The sequence below is a fragment of the Heptranchias perlo genome, chromosome 13, assembly GCF_035084215.1.
Source record: "Heptranchias perlo isolate sHepPer1 chromosome 13, sHepPer1.hap1, whole genome shotgun sequence".
In the NCBI taxonomy this organism is placed as follows: domain Eukaryota; kingdom Metazoa; phylum Chordata; class Chondrichthyes; order Hexanchiformes; family Hexanchidae; genus Heptranchias; species Heptranchias perlo.
The window spans coordinates 18,999,198-19,018,553 of record NC_090337.1 but is presented as its reverse complement, the minus strand read 5'-3'; the positions used below and the strand labels follow the sequence as shown (position 1 = coordinate 19,018,553).

The 19,356-nt window shown below is 41.3% G+C and overlaps 1 protein-coding gene across 1 annotated transcript in view; it reads left to right on the top strand.

The window, feature by feature from the left end:
* Positions 1–19,356, top strand: part of LOC137331357 (collagen alpha-5(IV) chain-like) — a 195,496-nt gene that overhangs the window by 75,608 nt on the left and 100,532 nt on the right. The window contains exons 3-13 of the mRNA XM_067995103.1: positions 779–868; positions 2,698–2,742; positions 4,422–4,466; positions 6,267–6,329; positions 6,534–6,587; positions 7,122–7,148; positions 8,535–8,612; positions 11,453–11,515; positions 13,116–13,151; positions 13,252–13,293; positions 16,903–16,974. Coding sequence (XP_067851204.1) covers positions 779–868; positions 2,698–2,742; positions 4,422–4,466; positions 6,267–6,329; positions 6,534–6,587; positions 7,122–7,148; positions 8,535–8,612; positions 11,453–11,515; positions 13,116–13,151; positions 13,252–13,293; positions 16,903–16,974 — 615 coding nt within the window. The remainder of the gene's footprint in view (positions 1–778; positions 869–2,697; positions 2,743–4,421; positions 4,467–6,266; positions 6,330–6,533; positions 6,588–7,121; positions 7,149–8,534; positions 8,613–11,452; positions 11,516–13,115; positions 13,152–13,251; positions 13,294–16,902; positions 16,975–19,356) is intronic.

Below are 19,356 nucleotides of genomic sequence, written 5' to 3'. Positions count from 1 at the left end.
AGGCAATTTGTAGAAAACCACTCACTGCTTTGATATCATACTGTCCTGTTCCAATTACCACATGATTGGGAGTGCTGTCCTTGTGTGTTTATGCAGTGTATGTACACTGGTATGAATTGGTATTGATTCATGCTGTAAATGCATAAATCCCGTTTGCTGCCCCTCTACCGATCGCTGCCCCCCCCTTTCCTGATCACTACCCCTCCCCTCCCAGTCGCACCCCTCCTTCCCGATCATGATGCAACGGCCCGAAATTTAAATCCTCTTCACCGGCAAGCCATCTGGGAGCGCCCAACAGGTGTCCGAAGCCCAATATCGGATGGGCCTTGGGCCTACCCATTCTGGCGCAGGGATTGTTCCTTGCACCCAGTTTGTGCCGGCAGGCCAGCGCAAACAAATTTCTAGGCCAGTGTATTGGGTTTGCCTGTAGTGGCAAGGTTGCTATGACAGTTTAGAGTGAAATGCGCACCCCACATACCAAATTTAGTGTATAATAGATTATTAATGTTCGGCTAAAGGGCCTGTAGTTGTTTGGGTTTAGATTTGTCACTCTCCTTTAAATGTAGGTATGCTTACTTGCTTCGAGTCTGCAGAACCTCACTTCTGTCCAGCAATTCCTTTATGCCGATCTCCAGTGCCACATAAATTTTCTTTTTACGTCCTTCAGCATACTAAGATATGTACCATCTGACAAGGGGATTTGTTAGTCTTAACTCTATTTACCTTTTCAAGTACCTCTGCAACACTGACTTCAAAATCTTCTTCCATTTCATTGCAGGGAGAAAGAGGTTTCCCTGGTCCACAGGGCCCACCCGGAATTCCAGGGTTTCCGGGTCCAGGAGGTCCGCTAGGCCCAGAAGGTCCCACGGTAGGTCAGCTCCAAAGAGATCGCAATGCAGATAAGAACAGGGAAAGGAGTTATATAATAACAAGGCTTGTTATAATTGAAAATTGTAACAACAAACAGCAACAATCATCCTGCAGTTATGTATATTTACCTTCCAAGTGATAAGGTGTAATTTACTACACTTCCTAATGTAAATTAATCACCAAGTTAAATCATCAAAAGAATGTGTTAGCAGCAATTTAACTAGCTAGAAATGGCTCCTTGATCCCTATACATTAGTTTGCACTAATGCTTTCTTGTTTCCACTATATTGTATGTATTTGATAAAATTCACGACAAATTATTAAGGTAATTCTGTGAAGCTCTGTTGTTGGTGTAAAAACGAAAATTAACTTTTATATCTATAGAAACTGAAATGATTCCATGTCAGCCTCACTGGTGAGACACGTTAAACCAGTTTCCCTTATAAATTACATGAGTTGTAATGGTTTTCTGCTGGTGTGGGCACAGCAGTTGCCATTTTCCATTCCCAGCACTGAAACGGGAGGACCTTGGAGCAGTGTGCTAGCTCGATCTCATGGGATTTCCTCAGAACGAGCCCACTAAATGTTCACAGTGAACTCCCAGTGCCAGGAAACAGCGCACAGCTGAACCTGATAAGGACTGCCGCTACTATTTAAAGGTGCTGCTTAATATTTGGTGGCAACAGAGGACAAAATGGCTGCAACAAGGATCAGGTCAAATTGGGACGCTTTTGTACACAAGTGCCATAAAGGAGCATTGCCATCTTTGGCCCACCAGGGCACCCTCCTCTATGGACAAATGCACAAGCTGCTTGGTAGGAGGTGGTAGAGTGATTGCTATTTCCAAAATGCAGAGGACCCGAAGACAAATGAGGAAAAAAATTAACAGGGCAGGAAGTCTGCCAAGGTCGAGGCAGCTAGCTTTACACTACAGGTTAGATTTTCCACAGAGCCAGGGAAACCAGCGAAGCATGCATTTGGGGAGTACAATGTTCGTAGATTATTAGCAAGGCCAATTTCCTGGAATTTCCCAGGATCACCTTAAATAAATATTCACAACAATCTTCCTACCCATACTCAGACCAGTACTGGGAATTTGTCAAAGGGGCAGGGTTCAATATTGTGTGTAGCAGCAGCACTCAAGGTAAGTAAGTCACCAGGCCATGATGGCGTGCACCCTCACCTGTTGGATTACAGTAAAGTAACAGGACAGCTTTTATAATCAGACTCACTTAATTCAATCAATACAATTTATCTTTGCATAAACAACACGGTGGATGTGAGTTTTTTTTAATTCTCGAGACACGGTAATGAATTCTTTATTATTTATCATCAATGGGGAAACAACATCACAGCTAACGCGTTTTCATCTCAAATACTTCTTTTTCTTTTTACTTGAGTGAATATGCTGTGCTTTAAAACGCACCATTTAAAGGTGCCTCTTTTTTTCACAAACATTTCTGTGGAAAAATGGTCAAAATATCCCAAAACATTCCCGAGTAAAGAAAATTGAAAACTGTATCTTTCAAACTTAATCAGAGCTGCCAATCAAACATATACCTTAAAAGATACAAAAAATACAGAAGATGTTCGTATTTGAATTGATTGGCTTGATACCCAACCTGGGAAAAAATCATCCTAAATGCTTTTAGAATAATCCAATTGGTACCTGTTGTTCACCTTTTGTATGGTACAGAGTTCCAAAGACTGTTATAATGAAAAGTTTGTCTTGAAGGTTGGTTTAATGAAGGTTGTAATATTAGATTTTTTTTCATAGTCAAATCTGAATGTATTTCAACTTTTTTTCTCTCTTTTTAATGTTAACAGGGAAATCTTGGATTTCCTGGACCTCCAGGAATGAAAGGTTTGAGGGTAAGTGTTTCCATACTTAGCAGACAGGATAGCGAATATAGAATTAACAATCGCTTCCAAACTGCTCTTCCAGTCATTCTATTATGTTTTTGTGTTTTTACCTAGATATTTCCCTCAGTTTCAGTGTTACAGGACACTCCTGTAAGCAATCCCTCTCTCCCTACAATCTAGATTTCACCTTTACTTCCCCATTATCTAGGTAAACGTTGTAAGTTCATTGGTCAAACTGAGAACCCTTATCATTATATTTTAGCTTATTGGCCATACTACATGACTCTACGTGAAGGTGAAGAATAAGCATTACCTCACATCGCGGCTTAGAAAATAAACTACTAGAAAGATCTATTAAGAAGTAAACAGATAAATAAATAGAAGGAAGAACAAACAATGGATTTACAATAATCATGTATTTAACTATACCAGGATATACAAAATAGGAAAGTCATTTTTCCTCCATTAACACCCTTTAAAAGCTGAACCTTAAAGCATGCCTCCTTACATGTGTATTCTTGCTGACCGACCATGTGTCTCCGGCCTGTGCCTGACTATGATGACTTCAAAATGACTGCTGGTTGGGAAAAAGTCACCCTTAGATATACTAGTAAAAGTGTTCTGAAGTTATACCAGAACAAGGCGAAATTGTAAAACCTATCCTACAAACTCAATCAGAGCTGCCAATCAAACATGTACCTTAAAAGATACAAAAGATGCTTGTATTTGAATTGAATGGCTTGACACCCTATTTGGGAAAAAATCATCCCGTCCCACTTAAATGTTGTGTGAGAATCTAGTTGGTGCCTATTCTTAATCATCTTTTGAACACAATGGACTACAAAGTAGGTACAGAGCTTCAATTTATTTATGTATGTCTCCCTGACATCTAGATTGGGCAGTTGTGTGACTCTGAATATAGGGGTAGATATTCACTGGCATTGCAGATCAGCCACCCATTATAGAAACCATCCAATTTGGATTAAATGAAAATCGGCCGATGGCAGTTGGTTCAAAATATAAGTTTTAGGCCCAGGTGACAGGTTGAAAATCTACCCCACGGAGTGTATGAAAATGCCTGTGCAATTTCTCTTTAGGTGAATCTTAATTTTAACCCTGTATGGGTCAGGACCCAAGAAAAAAGAACAAAATAATACATCGCTGACAAAAATGCCTCATTTTAACAGCTTCCCATTTTACACCTAAAAGATGAGAAGTAATGGCTGATTACACAAATCCACCTGGCAGTTCCCATGATAATTAATGCTAAAGTAATGCTGACTTGGAGGAAGAAAGGAATCAGTCTCACATTCAACAAGTCTTGGAGATTCAATGATCGAAAGTGTTGTATTTACTGTACTTCAGACTGTCAGTCTTGTGGGCATGACTAGGTTATACACAACTGTCAGACTGGCATCTGACCCCTGAAGCTTCACCCATAACTGATTGACAACTCTAAAATAAATTGGTTAACATAGCGGAAAAGAGATTTCCTATAAATGAATTAGCATTTTCATATATCAATAATGCACATTGTGATTTCACCCTACATGTGTAAAAGTGGGTGTATTAACAAATATATGTTCCAGTTTGTGTTTGCATGTGCTCATAATAACTTATGTACACTGCGCAGTCTGTGAGGTAACAACTGTATCATTTTATAACTCCAGTTCTTTTATTTTCCAAAGGGACCAACAGGTTTACCAGGATTCCCGGGGAATCCTGCTGTTCCAGTAAGTAAATAAAAATGTTTTTTTTTTCCCCACAGAACACTACATGCATTCCCAATCTTTCTTTCATCACAGCACACACACAGGATAAAACTCCCATAGAACATATGAAATAAAAACAAGTTAAAGCATCAAAACAGGATCATGAGATAGGATAACATTTCTCCCCAGTGTCCTGGCCGATATTTATCCCTCAACCAACATCATTAAATCAGATTATCTGGTTATTATCATATTGCTGTTTGTGGGACCTTGCTGTGCCCAAATTGGCTGCCACGTTTTCTATATTACAACAATGACAACACTTCAAAACTACTTCATTTGCTGTAAAGCACTTTGGGACGTCCTGAGGTCATAAAAGGCACTATATAAATGCAAGTTCTTTTCTTTCTTGTATATTGTGCAAGTTAGATTCACAATAAAGTTTCTACATAGCATGGAATAAATACAGGGTAAAGCCCTAATTCAGTACAGGTTAAATACAAGATAAAGTTCACATAGGCTGTGGGGTAGATAAAAGGTAAAGTTCTCATACAGCACAAGTTAGATGCAAAATAATTATTCCTGTACAGTGCACTGTCCAAGCAAATTTCACCCCTGTCAGCGATAGAAAACAGTAGTGGTGAGAATGCACTCCACCAGACATCCAATTCTCCCCTGTCATGCCTAGCATCATCAGAAGATACTGTGGGACCAGGAGAGGTGTGTTAATCTCAGCAACTCACCACCTCCTGATCTCCTTTTGGGTGCATTATCATTGGCTGCTAATCTTCTTTTTGCCTCATTGCTTGGGCTGCATACCCTGGATGCATCTGTACTGGAGTTCTGCCTTTGCTGGGGCATGGCTCCAGCGATGCTTTACTGCTTTAAATAAAAATAAAAATGGGCTACATACCACAAGGGCAACCAGATTACTTATTGCACACTAGCGTTAGCCATCAAGTCTGCTGAACTCATATTGACCTCACAGTACCAGTAAAAGTCCGATTAGAACTTGGAGTAACTCCTGTGGAGAGGGAAAGTTATTTTTTATATAAGCTACTGGATGAGAGTGGTACCAGAGCAAAATGAACAAAATTGGTTCACGATGTTCTGAACTGGGTAGCCCAGTGGTAAAGGACAGAATACTAGATCTTCAGTTACTTCCAAGCCTTTATTCACAGAGCTCCACATTACACATATCTCACCCGAGATATAAACTATATATAAGCTCTCTTATATATGGATACACGAGAGCCCCAATTGATATGCACCACCTGAATACAATTAACACTAATTGATATAAATCGCATGGATACAATTAACATACGTTACTCTCATACTGCAAAATGTGCCTTAACTCCAACTTCAGAAGATCACTAGGTACTTCAACATTTCTGTTTTTCACACTACCTATCACTATTGCTTATCTGAGTGAGAGTGACCTGAGTTATGGATAGTTTTGCACTGTGTCCTGTCCACTGGGACCTAAATGCAAGCTGAGCTAAATCCTTTCACTAAAGAGCTACACAGCCAACAGGAAGAGGAGGCTGTCCTCCCATCAGTCTTTTCTGGATTTTTACCCACAGCTACAAGGACAATGTTCTAACTGTGCAGCAACCAAGCCTTACACCATTGTACAGTTTGCACATCACTTTATATACTGACTACCTTACCTTGCATTGTCCTTTTGCCATTATATCAGTGTAATCTGGCTTGGCTGATCAGCTCGAGTAATCATAATTTCACTGTTAACATCGGGACATGTCTTACTGTACATTAGTAAGTTTCAGAGATAAACTCCAACATACTTTTTCTGTCTAGGGTGTCCCTGGAGAGGATGGTCCCATAGGCTCTAAAGGTATACCAGGGTGCAATGGCACAAAGGTAAGCCAAGTTTTTAAATATCAATTTGTCAAAAAAATGGCTACCATTTGAGTGCAGACTTGAGCTGCATTGCTGATCTGGAATTACTCTGAATATTCATTATAATTTGCTGTTAATCTGAGAGCTTTAGAAGAATGTAAACACTTACAAAGCACTCCTGTTTTACAGGGTATATATAACAAATGCAAGGTCTTTCTTTTATAGGGTGACCCTGGTTTTGCAGGAATTCCTGGCTCAGAGGGACTGAGAGGACTTCAAGTATGTACTTTTCAAAGCTTACTGAAAACAATGTTATCTAACAGTTTTTATTTACACCCTCCCTGGTTGTTGTCCCTTTCTATTGTGCACCAGGACATTTCTCCACAGACAGCACAGAACAGTGTAAAAATGGTGCAAAAAGAGTAGAAAGAGATAACTGGAGTCTTGTGCATGTCACTCCATCAGACCAAGAGCAAATACTGCTTACAGAGCTGAGAGGCTGCAGCTTGTCCCAATGCCTTTCACCTTTGTGTTGGCTAACTATGTACTCTAAGTGGTTTTCTTCCAACCAGTAAAATTCGATGGGGGTAATTTTGACCTTGTGTGATAGCGATTCTCTATCACCCGTTTTACACTATCGCACAAAGTCAAAATTACTCCCAATCATTTTAACCGACTGAGAACAATGTCAATAATTCCAACAGGAGCTAAAGAGTTAAATTCCCATGTAAATTCTCTTTACTAATTATCAAACTTTCAAAGCATTTTTTTTGACAAATCCTGAATGATAATTTTCTAAATATTAATTTTCAGGGACATCCAGGATTTCCAGGACAAAAGGTATGTCATTCAGTAAGAAGAAGGTCTTTTATTTACAAAAAAAAGTTAATTCCATCTATTGGATGTGCCTAAAGAGAGAATTTGATGGCCTAAAGCTTAGACATAAACTCATAAACATTGAATTTTATTTTGTTCTTCCAAATAAAAATTACTAAATGATCTGTTCTTTTGTTTCTAGTATGTTTTTGTTAAGCTGTTAATGAATACTAACAGAGAGTTACAGGGAAGGTGAATATTCACACCCATTAACAATAAGGGTGAATATTCACACATGAATTGATAGTGAGGATGAATATCACACGCAGATTGATAGTGAGGTGAATATTCACACACAGATTGATAGTGAAGTGAATATCACACATAGATTGATAGTGAGGTGAATATTCACACACAGATTGATAGTGAAGTGAATATCATAAACAGATTGATAGTGAGGTGAATATTCACACATAGATTGATAGTGAGGATGAAACTGACACATAGATTGATAGTGAAGTGAATATCCACACATAGATTGATAGTGAGGTGAATATTCACACACAGATTGATAATGATGGTGACTATTCACATGCAGAGTGATAGTGAGGGTGAATGCTCACACACAGATTGATAGTGAGGGTGAATATTCACACACAGATTGATAGTGAGGGTGAATATTCACACACAGATTGATAGTGAGGTGAATATTCACACACAGATTGATAGTGAGTTGAATATTCACACACAGATTGAAGTGAGGTGAATATTCACACACAGATTGATAGTGAGGTGAATATTCACACATAGATTGATAGTGAGGCGAATATTCAGACACAGATTGATAGCGAGGGTGAATATTCACACACAGATTGATAGTGAGGGTGAATAATCACACACAGATTGATAGTGAGGGTGAATATTCACACACAGATTGATAGTGAGGGCGAATATTCACACACAGATTGAAAGGGTGAATTGTCACAGACAGAGGGACTGTGAGTACAAATATTCACACACACAGACTTTGGAAGTGAATTTTCACATAGATTGACAGTTAATAATATAAAGCGACGGGGAAGGTAATATTCTCATAAGGACATTTCAGGAATATGTTATTCTTGTCAATAATAAATTCTTGCTTTCGGAGAAATATATTGCCAACTGAATATTTTCTGAAGTATAACTGAGGCAAAACAGCTCTGGTGCAGGCTTAGTTTTGCTAACTATGTATAGAATTCTTACTTATTCACCAGGATACGGTTTATTAGTTGTGTAACTGTATGCAGTTTCTGTTTATTCAGCACGTTAAGAGTTACTTAACGTAACTGTATGAAGTTGCTGTTTGTTCAGCAGGGGGAGTTTTAATGCCATAACTCTGTCATTTTTACAATATGTTGTTCTATAAAGGGCGAACCAGCTCAAATGATACCGTTATATCCAGGAGAGAAAGGCAACCGTGGACTTCAAGGTCATCGAGGAACTCCAGTGAGTGTAATTTCTCAACTGTGTGTATTAATATCATAACATTCACCAGAATGATACCGGGCTAAAAGGGTTAAATTATCAGGACAGGTTGCATTAACTAGGCTTGTATTCCCTTGAGTTTAGAAGATTAAGGGGTGATCTACTTGAGGTGTTTAAGATGATTAAAGGAATTGATAGGATAGATGAAGAGAAACTATTTCCTCTCACGGGGGAGTCCAGAACAAGGGGACATAATCTTAAAATTAGAGCTAGGCTGTTCAGGTGTGATGTCAGGAAGCACTTCTTCACACAAAGGGTAGTGGAAATCTGGAACTCTCTCCCCGAAAAAGCTGTTGAGGCTGGGGGTCAATTGGAAATTTCAAAACTGGGATTGATACATTTTGTTCGGCAAGGGTATCAAGGCTTACGGAACCAAGGCGTTAAGATACAGATCAACCATGATCTAAATGAATGGCAGAACAGGGCTCAAGGGGCTGAATGGCCTATTCCTGTTTCTATGTTCCTTATGTGTTTGACAAACAGACTAATTAGATGGGAGATATAAGAGTGTATGTGTGGTATTATGGGTAGATGTAATGGATAGGTACTGGTGCCAGCAGCTTTTGATTGCTAGGCCACAAGATATAACAGCAGATGCAACCCAAACTTTCCCCTCTTTTACCTCCCGACACCTTCCCCTCACTGACTTATTATGGGCTAGAAATTGCTGGGATTATAATGACACATTAACGGCACTCGCCATTAATGACACATTAACGGCACTCGCCAGTTTGTAAAAAATCCAGCAATTTGCGGAATAAAAGAGATACACCATGAGTTCCGATTCTCTGCAAATTGCTGGACGATTTGCGCCGCTCCTCCATTAGCCTCAGTGAAGCTGATAAAAATCCCTTCTCGCTGTGAGGCTCCCCATTGAAGTTAATGGTGATCACGAAATTGATGGATTTATGATATTAATAAAATTATTCCCACTGCAGTTATTTAGGACTGGTAATTAATTTCGTAGAGGACCCCGTTAATGACGTGATTTATGGTACTGACATGACACTCAACCTTGGAGGCCCATAAAGGGACCAAGGAAGCTGCGGAGTCTCACTCCAGCAGGTAGTGAATTGTTCCTAGAGGCTTTTTTATCCTTTTTATCTGTCTTGGCAGTCTTTTGTGCCAGTCTTGTCATCCACACCACTGTTCGTGTCGGAAGACAATCATTTTCAGGACGCAAAGCTGTTTTGACATTCAGAAATGCAAATTAGATAGATTTTATTCAGAAAACTACATTTTGCGATACAGTATACAAGGAATTTGAGACATGACATGTGGTAAGTGTAGGATGCTTGGGAGGAAAAAGGTGACTTTGGACCTATGGTTCCTAAAGCTCTCCACCACTGGGGTTTTCCTCATGTCATTTCTGAATCTGTTGTAGACTAATTGATAGAGATTGATTGCTATGATTAATCAACAACTCCATTATCATTGTATCATGTGAATACCAGGATGGTAGAAGACGAACTAGATGGACTTTGGTCTTTCTTCATCTAGCAATTCCTATGTTCCTATGAAAGCAAAGCAATGGCGTATCCACTAGGGTGTTCCACTGTTTCTGATCATGATGGACGGAGCCATTGGTTCTGTACTTCATGGGTCATGAATGCTTGTACATTTCAAGCACCATCCCTGCCGTTCACCCATTAACTTCTCAAAGACCAATACAGCAATTTCTAAACACAACTGGGTTACAATGTCCTCTTCTTCTGCTTGTTTGTTTTAATTTTCTCTTACTTTTCCTTTCTGTCTCTTTTTTCTTTCTCTCTTAATCCACCCCGTTTCTTTCCCTCTCTTTCTGTTTCTAATTTGACTCCAATTCACTCTATTTCCTTTTCCGCCATTCGCTCTGCTTCTTTCTCTAACCTTTTCTTTTCTTTTTCACTCTAAATTTACAGTTGCAAGGGATAGTAAAACTCGACAGAACCATTCATAAAAATAATTAGGTGCTACTAAAGGAATATATAGGAAAAATTGATTAAATCTTTGTTTGTATCTAGGATTTTGTTGTGATATCTCATTTGACTTTTGAGTCATCCTACCTAATCTGACTCAATGAAAAAGATCCAGCCACTGTTCATTTGCAGGAATACAGTGAAATTTAGGCTGAAGTACCATTTAATTCTAACTGACGCCTCATCCGTATTTACACTGTTACACTGGAGCCCAGATTTTGCAAGAACAGCAAAAATGGGGTTGAGCTGGTCCATGGCACAGCCTTAAAAGTGCCAATAGCTCAGAGAGCAGGGCACATTGAATTTCACAAGGGAATTCCCGCTCCCAATTTGAATAAGCTTCTAGCACATGCAAAGCTTGCCCAGAGTATTTGGCTGCAAATGAGGTATCAAGACATAGGCAAAAGTTTGTGCGCTCCTCACTTTTACACACCTGGGAGATACCGTTTCAAGCATTGTGCACAATCATAGCCCTTTTGCGCACACTTTTTCATTGTGCCCAAATTACATACCACACTTTTTTTTGCAAGTGGAGGTGATGGATGTGGAACTGCAAACAGATGCTAAGACTTCCAGCCTCAGGCCCTCTTCTGCTGTTAGGAGCTTTCCCATTGAGGACAGCAGAATAGATAGCTGGTTCTCCCAATAGCTACCCACACAGTGTTTCTCCTCCCTCATAGAATGTGCGCACTGTGGTCTTCAACTTCCTGGATAATGACTATTCACTTACATGATGTTATTTCTGCTGGTCAGACACCACCTGAAAATAAATAGGTTTTTAATCAAGAGTGCAATTGCATTTATCAAAACAACATATTCAATTTATTAATTATTTAATTTAAGGGTCCATCAGGATTTCCAGGACTGCAAGGACCAACTGGGCCTCCAGGTCCATCAGGACCCCAGGTAAGTGCCTCTTTTTTCTATGTTAAAGATCTCTTAAGGCTGTATGCAGACGGTTAAGGATCACTGCCTGCGTTAGTACACACATCACTGGTAGCTGACTGGCATTGAATGACATTCCCACTCATAGAATAATATTGAATCAGAATACTGTCCCAGCAGCTTACAACTCTGTATCTTGCTGATTGGACAGTGTGATTCACTGCCACTGAGCTACCATGAGGCCAAGAGAGACAGCTGCAAAGAAAAAAGAAAAAAATTGCTTTGCCTGACAAGAGAATACAAGAAAATCAATCAAGCAGATAAACTTACTTCACTTTGTCTGAGTGAAACAAATTAATTCTACATGCACCAGGGCTCAAACCTGGGATACTGAGGGTTTACTTAGCTCAAGAGCGCACCAAGCCATTCTATCCCAATGAGCCTGAAGGGAAAGACAAAGCAAACCTCTCAATTCTGTCGAATTTCTTGTTGGAGACATAGCCCTGTGAAAGTGCAGAGATGGGGATATTATTTAAGGAAGTTGGGAAGAATTGAGAATGTACACCAGAAGGACACAAATAGGTCCCCAATCCTCAGCCCTTTGACCCATGGGGGTAATTTTCTGAGTTTGCGCTGTCGTTGGAGAACCCCTTAACAGATGAAAAATCATGGGCAGTGCAGATGAGGTTCCTGCTGGCAACACAAACCCCCATCACAATAGAAGATTATCAACAGCAAGGTCAGCATCTTACTATCAGCCAGTTAAGGCACTAGAGGTAAGTTGGCAGGCTCCTGCTACAGACGGGCTGGGAGGCATTCCTGATAACAGGGACAGAAGGGAGAGGGGGATCATCATAGAGAGTTCAGGCTGTAGAATTAAAATATGCGTGCAGTGCACCCAGAGTAAAACTTACGTTAGCTAGGGAAAGATCTATACGTCCTAGTATCCATTGCCATCATTAGACTGTATTCACAAATTGGCCATTTTAAGTCTTTATTATAAAAAAGCAATGCAATGAAACTAGTTTTCTGAAGGAAAGTTATCTTCATGTACTGAATATTAATAATTGAAAGAATAAATATAAAACCTCAGAAAACTATAACAGTTTAAAAATGGCTTTTTATGTCATTCAGCAAATCAAGCTGTTAGCTGAAGGTTCAGTTATTGCAGGTTTAAATATAGGAATCTGTAAGACCTGGTACTCAAATCAAGGTTGTTCCTGTGAAGTGATAAAACAGAGAGAGAAGACAAGAAAGGATGCAAAAGAAAGAGAGACTTGAGGCTAGAGGTGTAACAAGGTTTCTGTCGCATCCTGCCCAGAAGGAGAGAGTGGATTGAAGAGCCCCCCTAGTCTTGGGGAAAATAACAAGATCACAGGGCAAAAATAAAAATGTAACTTTCACTTCCTAGGAATAGTCCAAATTAGGATCAAAAGAAACAACAGGGCTTGTCTATGTTCACAGCCTTGTCTGAATAAAATCAAAAATTCTTTATTTTGCGAACGATTCTGTAAGTGAATCCATTTTTGCAGTAATGTTTATTGGTGCCACTTGATATCTTTTGAACAACCAGTTTCACATGTTTTGAATTTTAATTTCTGATCTCCTTATTTGTTGCTAGGGTCCATCAGGACAACCTGGTCATCCAGGACCAAAGGTAAGATGGGCTGAACCGGTTCTGTTTGATACCTGCCGTTTAAAAGATTATTCTAAAAGCTTTGATAACTATAAATCTGCTCAAATTCTTCTTTGTGCAGGGCAACATGGGATTGATCTTTGTGGGCTCCAAAGGTGACAAGGTAACAGTAATTTATGATTGGGATTTTGTCTGGGAGTGGGCTAGTTGATATCAAAGAATTTGTACATTATAAAGGAACTTTAACACAAACGGTGGAAAATGGACTTGTACTTTTGAGAGCTGTGTCACTGATCGATTCTACACCTATACTGTGATATTTTTTCAACAAAACATGAGAGCAGAAATCCAAAAGCTCTTTGATCAAAATTTTGTGAAGAAGAACAGATTATGAGCCATATACCCAACCCATCCCCTTCCTTCACAAAGCCATAGATTGAAAATCCATGAAATGCAGACTATCTACCAGATCCCAACATTTCTTGATTCAAAAGCAAAATAATGCAGATGCTGGAAATTTGAAATTAAAACAGAAAATGCTGGAAGTACTCAGCAAGTTGGGCAGCATCTGCGGAGAAAGAAACAGAGTTAACGTTTCAGGTCGATGACCTTTCGTCAGAACTGGAAGAAGTTGAAGGTTTAAGAGTTTTAAGCAGGTACAGAGCCAGGCAAAAGGGGGTAGGGGGAGGAAGGGGAGGGGAGGAAAGAAATAAAAGGAAGGTCTGCGATAGGGTGGAGGGCAGGAGCGATTAAATAACAAAAGGGATGATGGTGCAAGGCAAGGAGGGTGGTGATGGGACAAGTAAAGGAACAAAAGATGGGTCCAGAGGAACTGTAAATGGCAATAGCAGAACCATTACCAGCACTAGCTGTCCGAAAAAATGGGAGCAGTGTTTATGATCTGAAGTTATTGAAATCAGTATTGAATCCGGAAGGTTGTAAAGTGCCTAAACAAAAGATGAGGTGCTGTTTCTCAAGCTTCCGTTGTGCTTCATTGGAACAGTGTAAGAGGCAGAGGACAGAGAGGTCAGAGTGGGAGTGGGACGTGGAATTAAAATGGCAAGCGACCGGAAGGTCAGGGTCACACTTGCGGACTGAATGGAGATGTTCAGCAAAGCGATCACCCAATCTGCATTTGGTCTCCCCAATGTAGAGCAGACCGCATCGTGAGCAGCGAATACAGTATACTAAATTGGAAGATGTACAAGCAAATCGCTGTTTCACCTGGAAAGAGTATTTGGGGCCCTGGACAGTGGGAAGGGAGGAGGTGAAAGGGCAGGTGTTGCATCTCCTGGGCTTGCATGGGAAGGTGCAGTGGGAAGGGGAGCGGGTGTTGGGGGGGGGGGGGTTGGCTCAAATAAAATAATGTTTGTGACATATTTTCTGTCTTCCACTTCCCTTACAGTCTTTGCAATATAAAGACATGGCAAGGGCTCAAAAGTATGTACTAATCCACATCAGAATGTAATGTCTCTTACCCAGCCATTCTTTCCTCCAGATGTGGCGTGTTCTACCATCCTTCCATTTTACAAAGAGTATAAAGTCTTGTTCCTCAAACAGTAGTATCTCCACCCCCTCCATTTATTCCCTGGGCTGCAATATCTCCCCATCCCTTGATTAGCCAGAGTTTACTGTCTCTTTCTCACCCTTTCGTTCTTCTCACTTTTCCCCATCAGTCAATTCCTCCCAGACTCTAGTACCTCTACATTTGCTATTGAGGAAGAGACTATAGGGTAAAATATCTGCTTGCATGCTCCTGGTGCAGAATCTTGCCTGCTGGTAATACATATCGTAAAATCATATGCACAGTGCATGATTTTCTGTCCATTAAAATTAGCCTCTGCTGCATTCACCTGATTACCTGATATGCACTTTCAGTAGGTGAGGCTCCATGCCAGGAACACGCAAGGAGAAAATTTGCCCTTAAGCATCATTTAAATAAGAACTGGATAAGTATTTGAAAAGGAAGATTATAAAAAGATTCCGGGAAAGAAAAGAGAAATGGGATAAGAGTAGATAACTACTAGCTGAAGAGCCAGCACCGGCAGTCACAATGGGCCGAATGGTCTCCATCTTTGCTGTAATTTCTATGATTCTATCTGTTCCCTAACATAAGTGTCAACTTGGCTCCATTAGTAGAAATCTTAACTCTGAGTCAGATGAATGTGGTTGCAAGTCCAACTCCAGGATTTTTTACATACATACATAGAATCTACAGCACAGAAACAAGCCATTTAGCCCAACTGGTCTATGCCAGTGTTTATAGTCTAGTGAAAGCTGGCGACAAGCAAGAATGTGGCCAGGAGAGGCCCAGGTACCTTTAAGTATTTACTTTTTTGAAGGTTTTCTTGTGGGTCAGGAGCCTCCAGGCTCCACAAGGAATCCTTGGGGCTCAACTGCCCCAAGCTTCCCTCCCCCTCCCCTGACTGCGATCACCTCCAGACCTCACCCCCCCCACCCCTACCCCCCAACCACTCACCTTACTGCCTGCGGACCTCTCCTCTCCCCCAGATAAGCATTATATAAAAGCAAGTCCTTCCTTTCTTTCCTTCCTTTCTTTTTTCTTTCTTTCCTTTCTTTTTTCTTTCTTTCCCCACTCTTTTTTTTATTCGTTCATGGGATGTGGGCGTCGCTGGCGAGGCTGGCATTTATTGCCCATCCCTAATTGCCCTTGAGAAGGTGGTGGTGAGCCGCCTTCTTGAACCGCTGCAGTCCGTCTGGTGACGGTTCTCCCACAGTGCTGTTAGGAAGGGAGTTCCAGGATTTTGACCCAGCGACGATGAAGGAACGGCGATATATTTCCAAGTCGGGATGATGTGTGACTTGGAGGGGAACTTGCAGGTGGTGTTGTTCCCATGTGCCTTCTGCTCTTGTCCTTCTAAGTGGTAGAGGTCGCGGGTTTGGGAGGAGCTGTCGAAGAAGCCTTGGCGAGTTGCTGCAGTGCATCCTGTGGATGGTACACACTGCAGCCACTGTGCGCCGGTGGTGAAGGGAGTGAATGTTTAGGGTGGTGGATGGGGTGCCAATCAAGCAGGCTGCTTTGTCCTGGATGGTGTTGAGCTTCTTGAGTGTTGTTGGAGCTGCACTCATCCAGGCAAGTGGAGAGCATTCCATCACACTCCTGACTTCATTCCCAAGTATCAAGCCTGATTCTTTCATTCAGAGGCTGCTTTATTTCCTCACAAGTACCTAATTCCTAGACTGCAGTATCTCTTCCTTGTACCTTCATTTCCACATTGTAGTCTTTCTCCCGCCACAACCTTTCATTTCCAGTAGACTGTAATATATCTTCTAGACACACGGTGGTAGATTTTCCTCTTTATGACTTGGGCGTAAAGCATCAGCTTGGCAAACTGCATTGAGGAAAATTATGCAGGGAGGTCACACATTTGTAATGGAGACCACCTAATTTTCCATTCATTTAAATTGACCTTTTATACATAGTGTGATGTCCAAACTGTGAATCTTGTGTGCGGTCAACGTGCTAGATGAAAGACACGGATGGATGGATGAATTGATGGATGAAAGACATGGATGGACAGATGGACAGACGGACCTGCGAGCAGTATCTACCATGACAAAATCAACCCTAACCTTCTTTACCGAATGCAGTCATGAAATCATTACATTAATATAATTCTTACACCTGAGACTTTTTTGACACCTTGAACACACTTATTCTGCCTAAACTGATAAATACCAGATGCATTCTAGCTAAGGATTTCTCAAGTTATGACTACACCTAATAATTTGATGCTTACATTGGAAACAGGGTGTGAAAGGTCTTCCTGGTCCTGTTTATCGACAAGATCGTGCTCCGACCATTACTGAAAAAGGACAGAAGGTACGTTATACTTTTCAATGAACCAATTAAATCTATTAGCCTGGTCATGATGGTATCTATGCTGCAGTGCCCATGATTCTATCTCCTATGTTATTTAAGTGTCAGCTTGGCTCAGCCAGTAGCACCTTTGCCTCTGAATTAGAAGATTGTGAGTCCAAAAGCTACACTAGGACTTGATCTAGGCTGACAGTTCACTGAAAATCCTGCAGGCCTGGAGAAATGGACTATCCTTTCTGAGTGTGTAATTGTTTCATTAATAAATCTCACAAAAGTCTAATGGATAGAAAAGCAACTATTCGGTAAGATTTAAGAAATTTCAGGGATTACACAATCAGATAAAGTAATGATTCTCAATGCATGCACTGACACAAATGCTGAAGACAATAGTAATTTCTCTCTTGTTTTTGAAGAAAAGTATGATTGCCCCCTTCAACAGTGTAAAAAAGCATAACTAACCTTCTCGCCATGAATAAGTGTGATTACTCTCTTTCCTTCCATGAGGAACAGATTGGCCAGCTTCTTTTCCTCCATGTGATTATCCCTCCTGCCCCACAAAGAACAGAATGGTTAACTCCTCCTACGCCATATAAAATACCATGGTTACCTCTCCTGTCTGTGGTTATCTCCTCCCACTCCACCCAGAGCAGCGTGATTACTGCCCCTTCTCCAATGAAGAACAGTTTGACAACCTACATCTGTAGTCACCGTTGCATTGATAATATTTTGTTTCAATCTCTCTCAATTCCTTCTCCCCCTTCTTTTACTATATGTAAAACATATACATACTACTCCTTATGATAAGTTGGAGGAAATGCTGTTTTCTAATGACAAGAGCTTTATATCATGTAGCACAACGTGTATTATTGTAAAATACAAGATTTTAGCCAATGCAAATAGCATACCTTAAAGCTCTTTAATTCATCAAGTAGAAAGGTTATAAATAAATTATTCTCATGCTACAAAAATGATTGCTTCTTCTGATAATCCATCCGTCCAATCGTTGTGTTCTGCCCTAGGGCGAATCCTAAGTCAAATCCCACACATGAGATTCCAGAGCCATTTGCCAGGGAAGAGTAGGTGAGGTGTTTTCCTGTTGCCTTCCTCACAGTTTTTATCTTCGGAGTTCCTTCTCCTAGGTGGGCTGCAACCAAGGCTAAAGAGCCCCACCTACCCATTACGATGGGGGGTGAGCACACACACTGACTGGACACAAATACCCCCACTGGGTATCAATCCAGTATTCAGTGCCAACGCTGCAGTCTCCACTCACCCAGGGCTGTCTGGAGTGGGGCCTGAATCCAACCCTTCTGGCTCAGAAACAGGAATACTACCACTGAGCCAGTGGTCACTCTGTTGGGATGTGAGAACCCCGCTGGATGTCAACCCAGTATTTAGAGACCATGGTGGGTAATTTTAACCCCCATGGACGGGTGGGTTGGAGGTGAGTGGGAAGGTAAAAATTGTAAAAATGTAAAACCCGACCCCAACTCGCCTCCAACCTGCCTACTTCCGGTTTTAACGGAGGTGGGTCGAGGGGCAGATGACCAATCTGCTCTCAGGAGGCGGGTCGGTCAGTAAAATCTTTTAAGGAGGCTGCAGGCCTCCATTTTAATAGCTTTTTTATTTTTAACTCCTGGGGGCTGGCAAATCATCACGCCACTATAAGAGGTGGCGAGAAGGCCCAGATCAACAGGTGAGTGCCTTTATTGCACTGCTTGTGGGCCAGGAGAAGCAGGGGTGTTTCCACCTGGCCCACCAAGCTTACCTGCCGCGATCTGACACACGCAATCGGCTGACCCCTGCTCCCCCCTCCCATGTCTGACCCCCCAGTACCTCCGACCCCCACCCCCAATGACCGATCCCTAGCCCCCGATGACCGACCTCCCCTCCTCGATGTCCGTCCCAAAGCCCTGATGACTGACCCCCCCCACCCCCCAGTGACTGACCCCACCTCTTCGATGTCCAGCCCCAAGCCCCCGATGTCAGACTTACCTGCTGGCATCTGCTCCCCGCCAGTCTGTCAATCTGTCTGGCTGTCAAGTGGGAAACCTGCAGAAAAAATTTAATAGACTTCCTTATGCCGAAATTGTAAGATCGTCCAAGAAACCCAGACCCAGGGGTTTCCCGTCAGAAAGATTTGCATTTATATAACACCTTTCATGACCTCAGTCAGCCCAAAATGCTTTACAGCCAATGAAGTACTTCTGAAGCGTAGTCTTTGTTATAATGTAGGAAAGACGGCAACCAATTTATACACAGCAAGGACCCACAAACAGCAATGTGATAATGACCAGATAATCTGGTCATTTTAGGTGTTGATTGAGAGATAAATATTGGCCAGGACACTGGGGAGAACACCCCTGCTCTTCTTCAAAATGGGAT